At 31.0% G+C, this 19737-nt stretch overlaps 1 protein-coding gene across 1 annotated transcript in view; it reads right to left on the reverse strand.

Moving 5' to 3' along the window:
- The window catches only part of LOC134714585 (anaphase-promoting complex subunit 4-like), an 82717-nt gene that overhangs the window by 60072 nt on the left and 2908 nt on the right, over positions 1-19737 (reverse strand). The window contains exons 2-16 of the mRNA XM_063575947.1: positions 19537-19682; positions 18910-19009; positions 15244-15451; positions 14549-14581; positions 12018-12062; positions 10865-10970; positions 10088-10195; positions 7891-7974; positions 6475-6570; positions 5553-5614; positions 4871-4913; positions 4222-4298; positions 2196-2348; positions 1284-1339; positions 790-836 (exon numbers count right to left, since the gene is read on the reverse strand). Coding sequence (XP_063432017.1) covers positions 790-836; positions 1284-1339; positions 2196-2348; positions 4222-4298; positions 4871-4913; positions 5553-5614; positions 6475-6570; positions 7891-7974; positions 10088-10195; positions 10865-10970; positions 12018-12062; positions 14549-14581; positions 15244-15451; positions 18910-19009; positions 19537-19653 — 1335 coding nt within the window. The 5' untranslated portion in view covers positions 19654-19682. The remainder of the gene's footprint in view (positions 1-789; positions 837-1283; positions 1340-2195; positions 2349-4221; positions 4299-4870; positions 4914-5552; positions 5615-6474; positions 6571-7890; positions 7975-10087; positions 10196-10864; positions 10971-12017; positions 12063-14548; positions 14582-15243; positions 15452-18909; positions 19010-19536; positions 19683-19737) is intronic.

The raw sequence follows: 19737 nt of genomic DNA on the forward strand, positions 1-19737 counted from the left end.
GAGGTATAGGGGCAGGGTTGAGATCTCATAAACATGTTAATCCCGCCACAATTGCAGCCCCAAGTCAGGAGCCTCTGGCCTTTGTTAGTCTGGTATTAAATTTAATTTTAGTTTCTTGTGTATAATTTGGAGTTTAGTATGACGTCCATTATCACTGAACTAGTATTTATATTTGTTTAGGGACCAGCTGAAGGACGCCTCTGGGTGTGTGAATTTCTCGCTTCATTGAAGACCTATTGGTGACCTTCTGCTGTTATCTATTCTATGGTCGGGTTTTTGTCTCTTTGACACATTCCCCATTTCCATTCTCAATTTTATTTGCAAACAATTTTAGGAAGAGAAGTAACATTAGCATTTTTCGTCTAAGATAACAAAGTACATATGATTTGACTTTAATTATGGCATAAAAATACTTGAATACCTGAAGTTGTTTAATAATAATATCAGAATGATGTTATGAATGACTGCTTTAAATGCACCAGTTACTTGAAAACATATTCAGAATGAGAAGATGTTAATGCAATATAAATATGAATTCTGTATGTATTAGACTAACACGTACAGCTGGCTTTTTAAGTTGCTAGGTTACAAGAATTTGAAGGTTGTGAATAATTTAACAAAACAATATCTGCCATCAACACCCAATAAGAGGATTTCTGTCAAGACCTTCAAAACTTTCATAATTCCCTTTAACAGTAATGTTAACATTAATCTTATGTCACATGACTATTGACAATGTCTGCATTTATAAAATTGATCGTATGGTAATAGACAAAAACAAGACTTTACCTTGCTTAGTTCAGCTGGTACCTTTTCATCTGACAGCTGCAATATTGCTAAAAAACAGAAAAGATATTTGTTTTAAAAGACTTCATCTGAACATCAATTTGCAACAATAAAACTTTAATAATGCTTTTGTGATTTTCACTGATAAGGTAAATTGAGTTACTTCCCTTGCAATGTGTAACAAATATATGGTGTCTTTTTTGATGATTTTCAAACTTACATTTCATCATAATCAATTCGTTTTTTTCAAATTAAGATAGAATGTATGAAATATGTATATACTATTGTTTTCATCTAAGCACGGATAAATGTACAGAATATGCCAAAATTTGGAATTATCAACAAATTTATCATTTTTGTATAGGATTTATTTGATATCTTTATGCAAATTTCCTAAAATAACTAATCTCACATTTTAGACTGTTCTTTCAACAACAAATATAATAAATGCCTGCAATTATATCAGAATTAATAGTATAAAGGAATGACATACTAACCAACATACAACCAACAGAAAAATGCCTTGAAGTTCTTGATACTGTCATCTATTACTCTATTAAAATCAAAAACATATATTAGTAATCTACAATCCTTTGTCAAAATAAAAGTTAATTTTGACATAAAAAACCCAACATTTTCCTATTTCAATATGTAAACAACTTGGCATGTTAACAACTAATTATTGTAAATTCAGAAACTACTGGGAGGCTTTTATATATGCTAATAATGCGACTGGTCATGTATCCTAATAATGAGAACTTGCATTTTGATATCTGTATGAAGATTTTCTTGAAATCCCAATAATTAATCTTGCACTTATGTTCAATCTTTAAAAATTAAATAATAAATGCAAGGAATAAATTCTGAAATTAAAGTATATAAATCCCTTAATCCAAAGGTACTTTCTATTAAAATTACTTTATCAACAGTAAACTGTCAACAATATATATCAAGGGGAGATAAACAGCAACACTGTTGTACATATGAATAATTTCACAGTCTAGGTAAAAGTCATCTATTTTGAGTTTGAGGTTGCATATTGAACAATCATTTAATTTGCTATGCACAAGCAGAATCTGCAGAACTAGATATTTTACGGGGTTACATTGTGAAGGTTTTTTTCCAGAAATAATCATACAAGTAGTCAGTTAGCAATTCAATATACATTTGATAAGTGGTGTGTTTCTGAAAATTAAAGAAAAAAATAAAATTGAATGATTTAATAAAAAGAGCCTTCTAACACAGAAGTACCTTTTTACTGAAACAGACCTTAGTACACTTTTCTTGTACCTTATAGCATGTTCATTTAAACATCTCATAACTCTAACATAGTTAACTAAAACATACCTGACTAAACCAGAAAGAAGTCTAAACCAAAGACACACTAAGCCAGACCAAAACAAACTTACTGTTGAAGTTCACTGGTTTTTAATACAAATGATCCTACTGCAGTGACAGCTTCCTGTATGTGTTTTGTGGACATGCCCAGTACACCAAATCTATCATACCATTGTGACATACCACGCAACTCACTTAGGTGGTATAACAATGACTGGCTCACACTGAAAGTACAGTAAAGTGGCAATATTAAAAATGCAGAGAGATATCTCATAATTTATTAACTATTGTCTAAATAGGTCAAATGAAATTCAAGAACTTAAACCTTAGTGCTACTTAAATTACACATTGGACAAATATGAAATTGGTTATACATGACTGAATATGGCTCAGGCCAAAATTAAAAATATGCGTGTTTCCCCTCCCCCACCTGGGTAAAAAATAAGCCCCCGGGTCAAAAAATTATTTTCCACAAAAAAATGAAATTATTTTTTTCCTTAAATTATTTGTTTCCATTTTTGGAAAGTGCTTGAAAGCAAAAGGATTGATAATCTAAATAAATACACTCAAATTGAGCACAAACAACTGATAAGTGGCCTGGACTGGACAAGTCAAACCATTCATGTGACCATGCTATGACAATCACATCCAGTTAAAAAATAAAATAAAAAAGAACCTGCCTTCCTGGTCTGTTTACAAAGGTAGACCCGGGGAGGGGAAACAGACATTCTTCTAAATGTGGCCTCAAATACGTTTTTATTCAATTTTCTTTTTCAAATTCTCCTGCAACTTGCATAATTTTTTCTAATTATTTCTTTATCATTTCAGCAAGTTCATCTTAGGTCTGTTTAATCAATTTCTTTCCAGTTTTATAAAACATTAAACTTTTCAGTTCAAAGTTTGAACATCACTTACATGAAGATATATATACAGTTAACTCTCATTGTCTCGAACTCAGATGACTCGAAATTTCGGATGAGTCGAAGTTTTCACGTGGTCCCGAACTTTGTTCCATATAAATGTATGTAATTCGACTCCTGATGAGTCGAAATTGGATGTGTCGAAATTATAAATAATTAGTGATACACGTTAATGTTCATGAAAAAGTATTTAAAATTTTTACAAAACAATTAATTGTGATTTACACTAATGAGCTTGGGTGTGTATAAAGTAAGGATTATGACATCCGTTGATGATCACCTAAAAACTACTCAATCGGCATCTTTAAACTTGTTGTATTTTCTTTTATTAAAAGAAAGAGTGAGATAAAACAAAATGAAGAGGAATCTAAATTTTCTAAAGTCTTTTGTATCCGAGAATAAACAATTTTGTCAACTTTAAACGACCTGAATAACGAAACTATCGATTGGAAATTACTCTCTCGGATAAAAGCCATAGGAAACAATTGTAACTGAAACAATTGAATAAGTAAAACAATGTTATTATAATAACGAAAGACCATGACATACAAATACATCGATCTGATACCAGAATATCGATCCCCTTCCAATATTCACCCGGATTTATTTTAGCTTTACCATGCTAAGCAAGAGTTGTGTCCCTTGTTCGGTCAAACTTCCGGTTTTCGTTTGAGTCGAACTATGTGTATCTCGAAATATTTCTCCGGTCCAGCTGACTTCGAGATAACGAGAGTCGACTGTATATAAAAAACACATTTTGCAATACTTATTTTTGCTGATCTCACTGCCCTTATTATAAATCATATTTATAAAATTCAGTTTGTTTGTTGTCCAGCACAGCATGTCATAAACAGTTGCTTGTGATATTGATGTGCCATCTGGGTGAGTTTTAATGTAATAAAATGAAAATTTGAGCTTGCAGAGTTCTCAAAATCTTTTTACCAATGATGGTCTTTGAAGATAATCTGATGGTCCTCACTATTATTTCTATTGCAAAATAATCACAATTGTGTTGGTCCTTGCAAAAATGTTGTGGTCAAATCCTCGAACCACCACTTTTCCAGAACTCTGGGCTTGAAAAAAATACAGTAAGGAATAAAGACCAAACTTAAGATACTGTGCTTAGGAACCAGTAATAAGATTATTACAGATATTCTAAAACTGTTAATAGACTTACACTTGTAGGTGGTTAATGACAAGTTTCTGTATATTTGTATATGATGTCTCTATAGAAATTCCTAGTTTCTTCAATCCCTAAATAAAATTTCAAGTACATGTATACTGTAATCAAATTTTCAACAATTTTGTTAAATTTTTCCCCTTCATCATCATCTGTCGGTGCTTAATTTGAAAGAAAATACATATTGCCAGTACATGTACTGTTAAAAGTTTCTGTAAATGTGATGTCTCTATAGAGATTCTTAGTTTCTTCAATCCCTAAACAATGTTCATGTAAACTGTAATCAATTTAGCAACAATTTGTTAAATTATCTCCCCTTCATCAATTTTCAATAAAACAAATTTATTGCAAATACTGTTAGTCTCAAATATAAGAATGATTCAAAAATTCCTTGATAATGTAGATTAAAACTTTTACTGATACCAAGTGTTTGTGTGGCTTATTGAACGAACATTTATTTCTATGTATATCTTTTAACATATTCCAAATTTTGGACATTTTCAATTTTGATAGAAAATCTTTGATTATTTGTTAGTTAAGTTATTTCTCTAGTGCTGAAGAAAAGTGTTGACCCTAAATGTTCATTGGATTGCTGTCTAGTTAACATATCCAACATTTTCTTTTATTAATTCCTTTATATACTGACCTTGTCTGTAAGTTCGTGTAACAGGAAAGACTTTAGTTCCAAGCTAAAACAAAATTAAATTGTATCAATAAAATAATTTTCCTTTTTGCTTTCTTATTTCTGATGCCAGTAAAAATTTAAAAACCATTTTTAAGTAAGTCTTAGTATAAATTCAAATATTTTTTCATTTCCTTAGAAGTCTTTTTTTTGTTTTACCTTTGGCAATTATACACTATCAAATACCATGTAAATAGAGTGCACCTTGTCATTTTTGTAAATCACTTGTGCATGTGTAAAATTTCTTCCAAAGTGCTGATGTACAATTTACAAATCTATTACTAAAAAATATAAAATGAAAACAACACTTTTTTTTTTTAAATCTAAGTGTCCAAAGCACTTTTCTTGATTAAACTTCATCAGAAATTCTCAAAGCCAAATATTTGAAAGCCAAGAATGTATAAGATTGGAAACAACTGAACACCTACATGATTGAAAAGGACTTAATCAAATAGCTAAATCCATCTAAGATAACTTTCCCAGAAGGAGTTGAAACCATAGTTTCTTTTCAAGTGATAAACAGACAATACAGTGACCTATAGTTGTTAATTGCCGTGTCATTTTGGTCTCTTGTTGAGAGTTTTCTCATTGGCAATTATACCACATCTTCTGGGTTTTTTTTATAATACTACAACTTAAGCCTTACCTTGGAATTCCAAACAGCAGTAGTTCAAGGAAATCATTGCTGACTGTACCACTGCCTGTAGCCTGCAAAAGTATAAGTCATCATCTATAATTCCAAATAATGAAGATTTAAAGAGAAGAAAACCATATTATAATATTATTATACTAAGAAGCTATCATTAATTAAAAAATAAAACATCTTTTCCTGTTCAAAAAATTCCTTAGTAATTAATTTTGTATAACTAAGTAAATCTTTTTAAACTTCCTACCCACAAGGCAGCTGCCATATTTCCTATACTGTTTATGTCACCAGACATGGGATCAAAACATAACCTTCAACCAGAATTAACATGGAGGAAATTGAGCCTTAATACTTTTACCAAATAAGCATCATAATCTTTCCCTGGTCATATTATTACTTGGAAGAAAAAGTGCAACTGTGAAAGCTGCCAATAAATTACGAAATCAATGAATTTTTTGTTGTTGCAGATATTAAAACTTGTTCAATTAAATTAAGATGCGCATCAATGTCTTAAAAAGAATAAGAGCTACAAAAATCTTATTCTAGTTCAGATGTAACAGAAACGTGAATGGAAGCTATGATGTAAAAAGTAAACTTGAAGTGCTCTTCAATAAAGAAGAGTTCCACAAACGTCTGCTTCTCTGTATGTACAACAATCCTAATCAATGTATTTATATTTAGAGAAACACTTGCACTTTTCTGTACAAACAATTATATCAATTTATCAATATGTACCAGAAATATAAAATACAACCAGAGGTCACATTTTAGGAGAATATCCTTGATAATTCTCAGAAGAGAAAAGGCTGTGAAATGTTATACTGTTACAGATTCATTGTAGGTATACTCTATCCCCAATTTCCTGTTGGGTGGCATACCAACATATATTTGCAAAGCAAATTCTTAGTAGTGAGCAACAAACCTTCTTTTCCTGTGCAAATTTTAACAATTTTGAGTCCATCTCCATTAATATATCTTCCCAGGATTCTGACATCTGCTGAACTGTTAACTGTAGGTACTGAAATATTAAATTAATATAGTTTAATGTGAATTGTACGACCAACAATTAACTAAAAAATATTAACAATTCATTTCTTTTATTTTAAGATAACTTGCCAAGAAGAAGTAAACTAAGAGTTTGAGAAGCATTTAAGAAGACATATGAGCAGGGGTCAAAATTGGCACTGGTTAGGTGGTCAGGGACCAGTAGAATGTGCATCGAACCAGTAGATTTTGTCAGCTGGTGGTCCAGTGGACCAGTAGAAATTTGTTGATAAAAATCGCTGATTGCAATCTGTTTGTTTACACAACAATTTACCTGTGAAATCAATAGACACCTTTCCAGTTTGATGCATTTCCGTCAAAAACTCTGGTTTTAGTGAACGTCATTTGTGCGATTAGGGGCGTTGTAACTTCCATTCAAATGTTGAGCGAGTGGTTGGAAAACTATAATTCTATATTGTACGAACAATTCGGCAAATTGAATTCTCAAAATTGACAATCAGCAATGCTTTTGTTTATCCTGCACAATGACGATCACTAAGACGCTTGATGAACATTATTAGTACATGGAAACAGGCGACCCCCTCTATCTGGTAAATGACGTCATAAAGGCATGTATAATTAACGAGTTTTTTTAGTTGACAGATGAACTCGAAAGTGGTCTATTACACGGTACTGGGGGAATAACAATTGATCAAGTTAATTAATATGTTGGGTGAGAGTCCTTCACAACAATATAAAATGTGGAAATTTTTAAAAGGAGTTAAAATGCCACACAAAAAATTAAAATAAGTGAAAACCAAAAGGAAGATTGAAATAAAGTATATGAAATTGACAAAAGGAAACGCAAATACCAAAAATCATCTGAAAAAGATCGCAAATGGTGGAATTATATAGAAGATCGGAATTTATATAAACGAAAGCATCAAAATAAAATCAAACATATATATCATTTATAATAGTGTTTGTCAAATGAATGTCATTTTTGCAGGACCAGTAGATTTGGAGCTAGAGCAGTAGTTTTCAGTTCACTGGTCTGGCTGGCCAGTACACAAAAAAAAACTAAAATTCGACCCCTGTATATGTGGCATGCTTTTTTCTTTCTTCAAAAGACTTGCACTGCTAAGATTTTGATTCCACAATTATAGGACAATATATGACATAAAAATAACTAGAAAGCTTTCATAAAAATATGTTCTTCTTACGAAACATAAGGGTTATAATAGTTATAACAATTATATAAAGTATGTTCCCTATTGGAATTTTGAAAACAAGGAGTTATAATTTCAATAATCATTGTTAAGTCACTCTTTCTTTCAGGCCAATAAATACCTACAGCTATCAATGATGCCACCTGTCCACATTTCAATGCTAACATTCTTAGTTCTTTGTCTCTTGAAGCCACTAATGAGGTGCTATACTGCAAAAATAATGTTTTTTTAAATAATTGTTCCCATCATGTGTTATATCAATATTCTGTTACAACAGGAACAACACTATTCAATCTTTTATTATTGGTTTATTGTCTAAGAATCACAATATAACAGTATGCATTTAATATCATACCTACTAGGTATATTTCTTTTTAGATACACTTCAAAACATAAATTTTCAGACATATTAAACAATTCTTAAGGCCAAAAAAAATATATGTGTAGTTCCAGTTACATACTTTTAAAAAAAAAGGTCGGTAGGCTGGCATATTTATTTTTTTTATTTTTTTTTATTTTGATAGTCAAAATCTGGAAAAAAATTGTGTGTTTACAGAAATTGTTTCAGGCATTATATATGCCCCAACCAGAAGTTTGCCATTTACATCTGTTTTAGTGTAAAATAAACAAACATGTTATGTTTTTAGTTACTTTTGTTGCATTATATGTTATGAATTCTTGCATTTTAGCCATAACAGTTGTTTCTGATGGAAATTCAGATGACAGAAATATAGGAATTCAACTATTGTAATTCATAATCGTCAAAATTTGATAGTTTGAAAATTTTATTTTTCAGAAATGAAAAAAGGGTTCTAGGATCAGGGTTTGAACTAGGGTCGGTCGGGTAACTGGAACCACACACATATTTTTATTTGGCCTTAAGATAATGTTTATATCATTTATTTTTTTCATTCTTTGCACGTACATTTTGTTCATGTACTACATTGCATTTTTGTTATGGGCAAGATCACAAAACTCATACAAAATTTAAGAGTAAGTTAAATCTACTATTGATAAAAAATTATTTTGTGTTTATTTGTGAAACTAGACTGGATGACATCACTGGATGACATCACAATACATATAAAATCCATATAATAAACTAGTCTAAGTACATCAGATTCTCACAACGATTGTATGCAATCAAAATTTTCCTTTCAATTGTTTTCCAGAAACTAGTTTAACAAAAGGAACTGCAAAAATATACTTCTAAAGAAAATGTTTTTGGTGAAAAATTATCAAATAATTTTAAAGCCAATTTCAATAACAAAACAAGAATGTGTCCCAAGTACATGGATGCCCAACTCGCATTATCATTTTTTATGTTCTGGGACCCTGAAATTGGGGTCAGAACTCTAATTTGGAATAAACATTAGAAAGATCATATCATAGGGAACATGTGCACTAAGTTTCAAGTTGATTGGACTTCAACTTCATCAAAAACTATCTTGACCAAAAACTTTAACCTGAAGCAAGACAGACTGATGAACAAACGAATGGACAGACGAACGACCCAACAGACCAAAAAACATAATGCCCCTCTACTATTGTAGGTGGGCATAAAAAACATATATTTTAAAATGTTTGCCAGAAACTTGACTGAAGAAAGGAAAAACAGCTTTATCTACAAAAAGCTCATTTGAATTTAAACAAGAATGTGTCCATAGTATTCAGATGCCCAACTCACAGTATTATTTTCTATGTTCAGTTGACTGTGAAATTGGGGTCAAACTCTAAATTTGCATTCAAATTAGAAAGATCATATCATAAGGAACATGTGTTCTAAGTTTCAAGTAGATTGGACTTCAACTTTATTTAAAACTACCTTGACCAAAAACTTTAACCAAAACTTTCACCTGAGGCGAAACAGATGGCAGAGGAACATATGAAGGAACAGATAAAGGAACAAATGAATGGATGCACAGACCGAAAAACATAATGCCCATAAATGAAGCATAAAAACAAGAATGTGCTCATAGTAAATGGATGCCCCACTCACAATATAATTTTCTATGTTGAGTAGATTGTTAATTGAGATCAAAACTATAACTTGGCATTAAAATTAGAAAGATCATATCATAGGTAACAAGTGTACTAAGTTTCAACTTGAATGGACTTCAGCCTCATCAAAAACTTGAACCTGACAGACACGAGTACTGACGAATAAACAAATGCACAGACTGAAAAACGTAATGCACATAGGTGGGGTATACACAAAAAATTACAGTGTGACCACATACTGATCTGCAATTATTTTTATCTAATCTCACAAATGCATCTAACAATCTTCCAGGGACTTTTTAGAAATATATGAACACTTACTGTCAATATTTTAAACATGCTTTTGTCATCTGACTCATCGCTAACTTCAGCAATTATCACCAGACTTCTCAGATCCTGTGACACAGCAGCTGTATGGATTTTATCAATCTGAAATATTAAAAGTATTTTATATCACTGGCCTCCAAATATTAATTAGGTGCATTTTTACAGATCTAAAAGACTAACACACAAATTTTTTTTATAAATTAATACAGTGCAACTTGGTTTGATATGTACAGGCTCAGATTTGAGTAAAGATACCCCAAGAGCATGCTGATAAAATAAGATGTAATAAAATGAATATTAAAAGTTGAAAAGGAATCATTTGATTTAAAAGGGTATCAAATAGGGAAAGTAAAATCAAATAGACAAGCATATCATCAATCAATCTGCCTTGCTGAGGTTAATATTTGCTACAACCAAAGATAAAGTCTACCTGTACAGGAATACAAGTGTTTAAATGTTTTTTAATTATTTTTTTTTAATTTTTTTTTAAAAGGTTATTTCAAAAACATATGAGTTTTGACATAATTTACAATCTAATAATTGCTTTTGGGAAAATAATTAAATGACATTACAATTTTTGAGTTACTTTCCACATTTAAATAATCAAAATACCTATGACTGGCTGAAATCTGGAGTATATAAGTATGTCCTTAATCAAGATAAATTAATGATGCATAAGCCACAAGATAAAGCAAACCCTACACAGTTTTCAACAACTCTGCAAAAGTTAGAAGATCTACTATCAATACTCAATGAAATCCTTATACTCACTGTAATACCATTTATTTGATCTACTGCCATGACAACAATTGGATATACACCATAGGCAAACATGTGTATGTCTTGTTTTCCACAGCTAGCTATCAGAAGGTTCAACCTGGAAATAATAAACTTGATAATAGATGCTATAACGTGGTAGTGTATACTTCTTGTTGTTAAAGTTAAGATATACAAATTTAAAAAGTCAGATACTCACACTAGCAACTACTAAATTTCATTGAAAATTACAACATATATCCTCATTACATTTAATAAGAGGAGACAACTCTTTTTTGCATTTATCATTTAAGATCTGATACCTTTTGAACATCTGGCACATTCCTGATGGGTTTTTATCTATACTGGGAATAACTTTTTCTTGTTGTTTTGATCAAAATGACAATTACAGAATTGGCTCATTTCAAGAGCTTTTCTAGAAGTCATCTTTGCCATCTAAATCAGAACCTTGCAGTTTACAAGAATTAGTCAAATAGGTATATTACTCACATCAGAGCAATCCTGGACTTTACTTGACCAATAAAAATATACACAATCCAAAAAGAAAATAAGGTTAATTTGCAGTCACACTTGTGGTGGGTAGTGAAAACTAATATTTAAGTTGGCAACTATTGTCTATGTTTTTTGTTTTTTTTGTTTGTTCTAAAATAATATCTTTATTGCACTTTTCTTTGCTGTTTTTTTTACAAATTACTCGACTTACAGCAGTTGGGTGAGTATCCCTGTGAATTAGTCACTGGATAACCAGGGATTTTATTCAGTGAATTCATATCTATAGGTAGTTTGTTAATTTTACAATTCATAGGTATTATATACATCTGAGACATACATTTTACAAAAAAAAATATATTGTTTCATGATTACGGAAAGTGTACAGTTTTGTCCAGTTTTGTTTCTAAAGATTAAAACTTTGTGATCATTGACCTTAACCTTTTGTTGAAGGAAGCCCTTAAAGCTGATTGTTCAGTTGTCCTGATTAATTTGTGTGTTTTATTGAATCTCGCATACAACTTTTAAAAAACTTTAGCTAAAATTTGTATAATATGTTTTTTTTCACTATACAAACAGATAACTTCTCATTTAATAATTTCGTGAAATCTGAAGGAAAATATAAAACAGGTTTCATGAGGTGAAACAGATATCTTACTCTTTCTGATCTTTTAACTTTTTACTGTCTTCTACATTTTCTTCTCTGCAAAAAATATGAATTCAATTAAATATTCAACTTAAAAAAATATATTCATAAATATCGCTTGTTTATGCCAATGGTAAAATTGATCATGGTTTTTCTGTGTGATCTCCAGTAATGCATTTGAAAATGTAATTCTTTGTTGAAAATTAATCAAACATGATTAAAGGCTTTCTGCATCACAAAACCGTCAAAAATGGCACAAATGCATTACATAAATTAATGTGTAGTGCAAGGATCTTTCACATAAAGTATTTATTAAATATTTTAAAACACTAACAGCTGTTTCAAGTTCTGACTCATTTCTAAATAACAAGCGAGAAACAGAAAATATATAAGTTACTTGAAGCCTCATCCATGTTGTTTACATTTCAGGTCCGTGACTATCGTCTATAAACAAGAATGTGCAGGTTGTCTTGTGAAGCATGACCCCTCTTATAAGTTAATGTGTCAGTCCATTTTTAGCGTGTTCTAAGTTTATTGATTATGACAAGGTTATATGACTTTAGATATGTCTCAATGTTTCAACTAATGTTAACATAAATCATTGTTACAGAAGAGAGAATCTACAAAAAAAGTTATTTACCAACCACTTTTCTTGAAAAAAAAAGTCACAATAAAAAAGTGAAAGTTAAATTTCAAACACTGAAGAGAAACAAACAAAATAAATTCAAAGCACAACATAGTCTGAGCAATATTTACACAACCAAAAACCAGGGATTATCTCAATAGTTTCAGGAGGCTGGCAGATCCTGCTCCACTTGTGACATCCATCATGTTGCTCATGGTAATTAACAACTGGGTTACTAACATATTAGTCTGTTTCACGGCCGTTATTGAGATTCTTGACAATCTTTGTATATTCCGAAAGGCATACTGAATGTTTTACGGAGGGGACCAACTTACTAACATATCCACACTTTGTACTCATATAAAACCTTGAGTGTGAGCAGGGGTCGAAATTAGCACTGGTTCAGTGGTCTGAGAACAGTAGAATTTGAGTTGGACCAGTAGATTCAGTCAGCTGGAAGTACGGCATACCAGTAGAAATTTGTCAATACTTATCACTGATTGTGTCGCAATCTCGGAATGTTTACAACAAAATTTTCCTGTGCATTCAATTCCACGGTCCTAAAAGGGTACTAAGTATAACATTTGATCAAGTGAAGGAGGCTCGTGGGTACAAAAATTTCAGCAAAAAATTAAATCTTTATTTTTTCATTACAAATTTTATTCATTACACTATTAGTTCTTTCTTTATGATATGGTTCAAATATCAATCCAAAAAATTGATTCTGTTGGCCCTGGATGACTTTTAAAATGTTTATATCATTAAAAAAGCTCCAAATTATCTCCCTTTGGTGCAAAAATACCATTTTTTGGCATTAAATTTGAAATATCTTTTTTTAACTCATCAGTGACCTATATTTTTTATTATTTTTTTCAAATTAGCTGTACAGAAACTAAATAATTGTAAAATCTAAGCAATTTCTGTAATTAGGTTATTTTTTATTTCGATATTACCTTTATTTCTCCTATTAGTTCAACAGAAAAAAAGGACATTAACAAAAATGTATGCTTCTTCCAGAGGCAGATTGTGAGCTTAAATGAACGGTGACCCCATTTTTTTATTTCATTTTTTTTCTTTTAAGTATAAGTTAAAGTTGATTTATAAAAATATATAGCAAAATCCTATATTAGAAAAAAAAATGATTTATACCCACGAGCCCCCTTAATTAATATTATGGGTGAGCATCCTTCACAACTACACAAAAATTAAAATAAGTGCCAAACAAAAGGAATACCTGAATAAAGTTTATAAAATTGACATATTAAGGTAATGTTAATTATAAAAAATCTTGGGAAAAAGATTGTGAGTGGTTAAATTATACAGTCGATTGCAATGTATTGAATTGTATTATATATAATTTGCAGTGACAGACCTAGATAAGAAACAGAAAGCGCTCCAGACTACCTAGTCAGGCACCCTATGGTCGCAAAGAGGATTGTGATGATGAGGACAATGTTGACATTTTTTTATCCTTGACCCAGATTTAATAAAGAAAATCTTTGAGATTGTCAAAGCCTTTATCAAAATCAGGATCAAGACTCTCTTATTTTCTTGTCTGACATATGTAAAAGAAAGCATGAAAATAAAAGTAAACATCTATCATTTATATTAGTGCTCGTCAAATGAATTTTGCAGGACCAGTAAATTTGGAGCCGGACCAGTTGAATTTTAAGTCCACTGGTCGGCCTGACCAGTACACAAAAGCGCTTAAATTCGACCCCTGATATTTGTGAGTTATAGGTAACAAAACTTGTGAAACCAATTTTAATAACTGTATTCTGGTAAAAATATTATTTGTCTACTTTTTAAATATTTTATGTATTTGGGTATTTTTATACTTTCCATTTCTAAAAAGTTTTAAGTCAGTAAATGTTGGACATTTCTTTTTAAGATTAATTGAGAACAAGTTATAACTTACGATGCAGTTCCTTTAGTATTCAGTGGACTGTAGCTGAAAGCATGAAGATGTTTATATAATAAAAATTAATATGATCATATAACTGATAGAATGTTTGCTGAGGAATAACACAAAATACTGGTTTTCTATTTTTAGGCTGTGAAACTTTAAACAGTAAACTTTGCTAAAACTAAAGAATTTTCACAGAAATACATCTTTCTCATGACAATCAATCGGTTAATACTGGAAAAAAGGCTACTTTCTATGAACTATATCTTTAACATTCCTTTTTTTAAAGGTAATTTACATCTATTTTCTACATTTAACCTTTAATATAAACATATTCCTATTTAACCTTTAATATAAACATATTCCTTCCTTTATTTTTAACAATTTGAGTGATATCTTGACGATCAAAAGTGGTCGTTATTCTTTAATCAAAACGTTTTCCTTTGTCCTTAACTCGAATAATTCAAGCCCTTTCTGTGTCTGATTTTCTCCCACACGAGGGCTTGAACTCATTATGATCATTGGCTGCGTCGCCTGCTCTCTGTGAGCCAAATTAAATAAAAATTCCCATATTGCAAAGCGGTGTGAATTTTCTGGTTGACGGTCTTCATGAGGAAGACATTCAGACGTTAATGTAGCCTTCGTAGATCAGCGGAATATAACGACTGAATTATTCGGGTTACTTTGTCCTTAGAAATTATATTTACCTCTTAGATAATGGTAATAGCTTGGGTAAAAATTGGCTGAAATCATCTTCTAAGTAAGGTTCTGGAGACCATGTGTTTCCCTCTAGTATGGCTTGGTTTATCCAAGTTAAGCTTGTTATCTCCCCTTGTAATTCAATCGTGTGTAGAACCTCTGTATTTTCTATATCATATAAGTTTATCTTTCCACAGGTATAACTCACAGCTAAAACTAAAACATGAATAAATGTAGTGAAAAAAGTATCTTTAAATACAGAGAATGTTTAATATATGTAAAAAAAAATATGAAGGAAGCTAAGGTCTGTTCCAGAAAATAGGCATTTTTTCTAACCAGCTTGACCTACAGAAATAATTTTGGGTTTGATTCAACAGGAAACCTCATTTTTTGCCATCCCTTTTGACATCAATGGAATTTTGTATGAATATTTACCTACAGTCATGATGGTCACAATATCGATCATTTTATAATGAATCAAATTTTTTCTATGAAAAATGAATGTCAATTGCTTTTTATTAACCTTCTCTATATTCCTACACAAAATTAGGGCAGGAACATCTTTTTTCTAGGGATGTCAACTCGGCAAGGTTGGCAAAGTAATGCTGCCCGGGAATTCCTGGGTGGGAAAACCCAGCTTTTCCTGGGCTGGCCAATACTCCCAGAAATGGGTAATACTGGGCATTACTGGGCAATATGATTTTTCAAGCTTATTTTCACACAAAATATTAAAGACTTAAGGGGGCTCGCGGGTCTAAATCAATTTTTAAATTTAATATAGGATTTCTCTATATTTTTCTATAAATGAACTTTATCTTATACTTAATAGAAAAATGAAATAAAAATCAAAGAGCTGAATAGCTCTGAGGGGAAAGACGGCCCTTGTTTCTATTTAATTATGTTTTTGGAAAGGGGGGTATCTTTTGATAGTTTTCATATGAAGAATGAAAAAGAGAACAGCTAGAACATGTAGAAAGGTTGACAATATTGAAATCAATTGTTGTTTATGTAATTTCATTTCCTTAGTTTAGGATTCAATTTGGACCAATGGAAGATATCTGCATCTTCAAAATCTAAACATTTGATTAAAGTTGATAGCTAATTATCTAAAACTCAACTGAATTGTGTCATTTCACAACAACTACAATATTTTTTGAAATCTTGAATGTGTACCACTGAACTGCAGGCTAGGGCCATTTTCCATTTTTTGTGACAGTACTCTTGGATTTTTAAGTTTTTTCTTTAGAAAGTGTGGACTGAAAAATCTATTCAGATTTAAATTTCCATTGTTAAAGTTCTGAGTTACAACTCTCATCACAGGGAAACAGGTACTAATAAAAAACAATATGAGTGATGTAAACTGTGTGAAGCTTGTTTCCAAATCTTAATTTTTATATTTGTAAATAATAAATATGTTTAAACCACAAAATGCAATTTTTTTAATTTTTTTATTACCATTACAATGATTATGTAGGTACACAAAAATTTAGTTTTAATAGAAGACTACTAATCCAATGAAATGTCACATTTGAAGTGTTTAAATACATTAACTTTTATTTTAGTGGATAATTACTCATCAATTGAGGTGCTCCTGAATTGGAGGAAGATTCTCAGAATTTTTACAAAAAAAAGTGGTCTCACTAATTATAAACAAGAAGAATTTTAGCGACAAGAAGAATAATTTTTTCTTGTTGCTCAATAGTCTTCTTGACGCTTCTTGTCGCTTTTTGACGCTTCTTGTCTCTAATTAGTGAGACCCGAAAAAAGTAATAAAATCGTTTCTTTCCCCTGTCTCATGTAACCCCACGATCTTTGTTTATTTTGAAAGTTGTTGACCTACAAATTAAAGTATTGTATGTTGATGTTTAAATCATCTACAGTAAACAATATTATGTTTAGATTTAACAAATACAAATTTGTAATTAGTGCACGATCTCTAAGAATGATTTAAATAACCAGTGAACTGGTGTATCCCTGCTTCTTCCAAGAATGACGTCACTATAAAATACAATGTAGGTTGGATATATTTAGAATATCTCGTCATACTAATTTTTCCGGATTGTAAAATAAACGTAAATAGTGTAAAGGAGAGTTCAAGATACGATAATTTCGTGAGAAACAGAAGGGAAATGTGTAAAAAAAGTGTTTAAAGTCAAACTATTCATTTCTGGGTCTCCTTCTCTTCAATCTAAGTAAGATTTGTTGGGGGGTTTTCCACACTATAACATGTATAAAAACAAAATGAATGATGTGAGGGAGTGTCACTCTGGTCAACCCCATAGGGGATTGACGGCTTGAAGCCGTCTTTCCCCAAAAAGGGGTCACCGTTCATTTACGCTCACAGTCTGCCTTCGAAAGAAGCATACATTTGTGTAAATGTCCTTTTTTTCTGTTGAACTAATAGGAGAAATATCGGTAATATCGAAATAAAGAATGAACTAAATTACAGAAATCGCTTAAATTTTACAATTATTTAGTTGATGTACAGCTTATTCGAAAACAATAATAAAAAATATAGGTCACCAATGAGTTAAAAAAGATATTTCAATTATAATGCCAAAAAAGGGTATTTTTGCACCAAAGGGAGATAATTTGGAGCATTTTCAATGATATTTTCATTTCAAAAGTCACCTGGGGCCAACACAAAAGGATTTTTTGGAATGCTTTTTGTAATATATGATAAAGCATCAGCTTCTTAAGGTAATGTATAAAATTTGTAATGAAAAAAAAATCTTTATTTTTTTTCTGAAAATCTTATACCTGCGAGCCTCCTTAAGGTGTATTTTCATAGTATTGCAGCTAAATATATACTTTTTTAAACAGTAGAAAAATGCTCATGTTCATATATCGTTTTATAAAAATTTATTTATTTTGAAAAAATATATAATTTCCAGGGAGGTGCTATGAATACAAATATCTTTTACTTAAACTGAAGAAAGCAACAACATTCTTACATGCAGCCGATTAGTCAAGTTCTATTTTGGTAATCGATACTCCGTACTACAGAGCAATACTCGAGTCCTCGTTGACATCCCTAGTTTTTTCATGTAATTTTCCTGGCATTTTGGTTTGGCTTTTTTCGTAGGAAAATCACGAAAGATGTAAGGAGCTTGTCATTATGAAATTCATAAAAATACAATTTGCTTGACCTGTATTGCCTGCCACAAGATTGATGACGCAGAATGGAATGTACACAAAGCAATGGAGGCCAGAAGTGGAATTTTGTGAAGTTCTAGAATGTTTTTAGACCCTCAGAAGTCGGGATTGAAACAGTCATTAGAAAAATGTCATTTTTGAGCAATACTTGACAATAACAATGAAAACTTACCTTTAGACATGTCTTTTTATTCAAAAGAGTAGAAAAAACGTTTTCTGCACTTATTTTCTACGCTGAGTAGCGTAGTGATAGCGATGCATAGTTTCCCCATGTGTTATAAGTTCAAATGCAAATACTGAACGAACTAACAAGATGACCTATTTTAGACTACAGTAGGTTATAAAGAAACAGCAACTAAAACCTTAGGTTTCAAAGAGCGGGGGCATAAGCCCATGATCTCTGATGAGTCATGGAAACTTGTAGGCGAAAGAAGACAACTAAAGCAAAAGACAAACAACACTAGATCAGAAAGAGTTCAGAACAGTTTACCACAAAGTTTGCATATTAGTAGTAGTACCTTTTCCATCAGGTCGCCAGGCAAGGGAAGTAACTTTGACATCATCACCAGGAGGAGCCACTGACCAAACTTTCTGCCATGATAATCTGTGTAATACAACCTGTAATAGCATATAATCTGATTATTTTCTATGAAATTCTATAACTCTTTTTATATTGTTTTGTTCTTCAGAACATAAAAACAAGGGTATGTGTCGATACAACATCATGTCTTACTCTCACTTTCAGTGAACCATGATATTTGGTAAAAGTGTTAGAGATTTTCCTTTATAATTTTTGAAGGAAAAGATCAGTAGTTTTTGACCAAATGTATATTAATTTACAAAAAATAAGAGATTGATAATTCAACAAGTCCACATCACATGTAAATACATATAAATTCAGAGAAAGTTAACTACAGTTGTCTGTTTATTAAAGAGATTCAGTAAATGTCCAATTTCATACTACAGATTTTGAAAATGCTAAAAATATTTTAAATAGTTTAGATGTACTTCCTTCATGGAATTTGTGTTTCGACCTGAATCTTAAGAATTGACAAATAATAATACCTACAGTAATGTATTCACCGATTTATATTTTCTTTTTTACTCTGACTATTATTTTTACAAAACTAAATTTCAGCAATTACCTCCCCTTGAACATTAGAAAGTGCTACCAAGTCAAACTTTGGTGACCACAGCATAAGATGAACATCAACTGATACATGCTTCTCGTCCATTTGCCTAAAGGCTGTTGATTCTGACATTTCTGTTGGCTATTGTTGTTTAAGCAAGTCTAAAAAAAATATTGAGAAAAAAATAAAATCCATGTCAAAATTATTAAAGTAAAT

The sequence above is a fragment of the Mytilus trossulus genome, chromosome 4 (assembly GCF_036588685.1).
Source record: "Mytilus trossulus isolate FHL-02 chromosome 4, PNRI_Mtr1.1.1.hap1, whole genome shotgun sequence".
NCBI classification, from domain to species: domain Eukaryota; kingdom Metazoa; phylum Mollusca; class Bivalvia; order Mytilida; family Mytilidae; genus Mytilus; species Mytilus trossulus.